General features: G+C 41.7%; 1 protein-coding gene across 1 annotated transcript; it reads right to left on the reverse strand.

Annotated features, from left to right (window-relative positions):
- Position 1: 1 nt before the first annotated feature.
- TM35_000061730 (calcium/potassium channel (CAKC)) lies at positions 2-1,477 on the reverse strand (the record flags this gene model as incomplete). Its single annotated transcript, XM_029023210.1, has 1 exon — positions 2-1,477. A coding segment is annotated over one exon (1,476 nt), but the record flags the coding sequence as incomplete, so codon positions are not given.
- Positions 1,478-1,498: the final 21 nt, after the last annotated feature.

The raw sequence follows: 1,498 nt of genomic DNA on the forward strand, positions 1-1,498 counted from the left end.
GCAACACTGTACCTTTAGTAGTAATGACACCTATGAGTGTGACATCTTGCTTAAAGAACAGACTTGCCAACCAATAAAAGCTAAGTCCTTTGAAACTATCCCCAATTGTCAAACAATAAATATCGTTCTGCAAGGACAATTCGTAGTTTTCCACCCAGTTACGCGTGAGTGTTGTATTGAATGGGCGGGGTTGATATGTACGAAGCAAATTTATGATAAGAGGCACAGAACCAGGAATAGCTACCCCAAGCCCAAGCAAATGGTGCAAAATCCTTTCCCCTTCCACCACGCCGGCAGCATAGGAGGAGACATGCTTAGTGTGTCGCTCACTGCGAAGGAATAGGTATTGTGGAAGCTCGCCATCGTAATGATTAATAGCAAAGGACTGCCGAATCAAATGATAGTCAGTATAATACGCGGCAGAGCTTGTGTCACCAAACAAAAAAATAGCATCTGCATGGTGTGCATCTGCACGCTTAAGGTCGGCATCCTTCATAGGATCACCAATCATAAGCACAACACGATTTCTAAACCACGGAAGATTAACTAACAGTTTGACTTCCGGTGGGTGTTCCACAGGTGAAAGCAACACAATTCGAATATCAAGATACTTTCTCCAACCGGCGTAGAAATTCCGAATGATAATATCTACTTCAAGTTCAGTGAATGTACCAGACAAAATAACATGTGGACGTTTCCCGCCGCGAGAATTATACGTATCATAATGCAGATGCTGTCGACCAATCTGTGCTAGACGTTGGAATAATGGCAAGAAATAACTAATAGCAACCACAACAAAAGCTATCATAAAGAGACGTGCCGGTGTTGATTTTGGTGTTACATCCCCAAACCCAATGGTAGCGAATGCAACCACCATAAGATAGAAAGAGTTGTATAGACTAATATATTCTCCAGTGCAACTTTGAACAATTTGGTTTGTACCGATGCAAGTACACATAACGGCGAAGAGTGTGCAAAGAAATCGGCATACTTCTCTTGTGATGTCTACCATGTATCGTGCCACCTGTGGATAATCCAAAAGAACGACAACGCAATCACGAATCCACCATACTCGCAAATACATGGGCACCCAATAACTCTCCCACTTGGTGTCAACCAATGCACCAATGCCATATATAATCATCGGAATACTTGTCATGGCATTTACAATAGAGAGCCAAGATAAGAGATACCGTCGTTTATCGCTTTCTCCAAAGAAGAGAAGGATCCATTCGAGAAAAAATATAATATTAAGCACAACCTCAAAAATAAAAACAATCCTTCCCCAATGGAATTCGCTTACTGATCCGGCAGCTGTATGCATGGATGTCCACACGTACAATACCACTGATGCCAACTCCATAATTAGATGGATTATTAATATGGAAATAGAGATTTGACTGTACTGCTGATCCATGACCTCTATAAGCTTCCGAAAGGAACGAATATTTTTAATATTCTCTGGCCGCAATGCCATCTGGGAGCGTGGATAAAACAT

The sequence above is a fragment of the Trypanosoma theileri genome (genome assembly GCF_002087225.1).
Source record: "Trypanosoma theileri isolate Edinburgh chromosome Unknown TM35_Tth_6_V1, whole genome shotgun sequence".
Taxonomy (NCBI): Eukaryota; Euglenozoa; class Kinetoplastea; order Trypanosomatida; family Trypanosomatidae; genus Trypanosoma; species Trypanosoma theileri.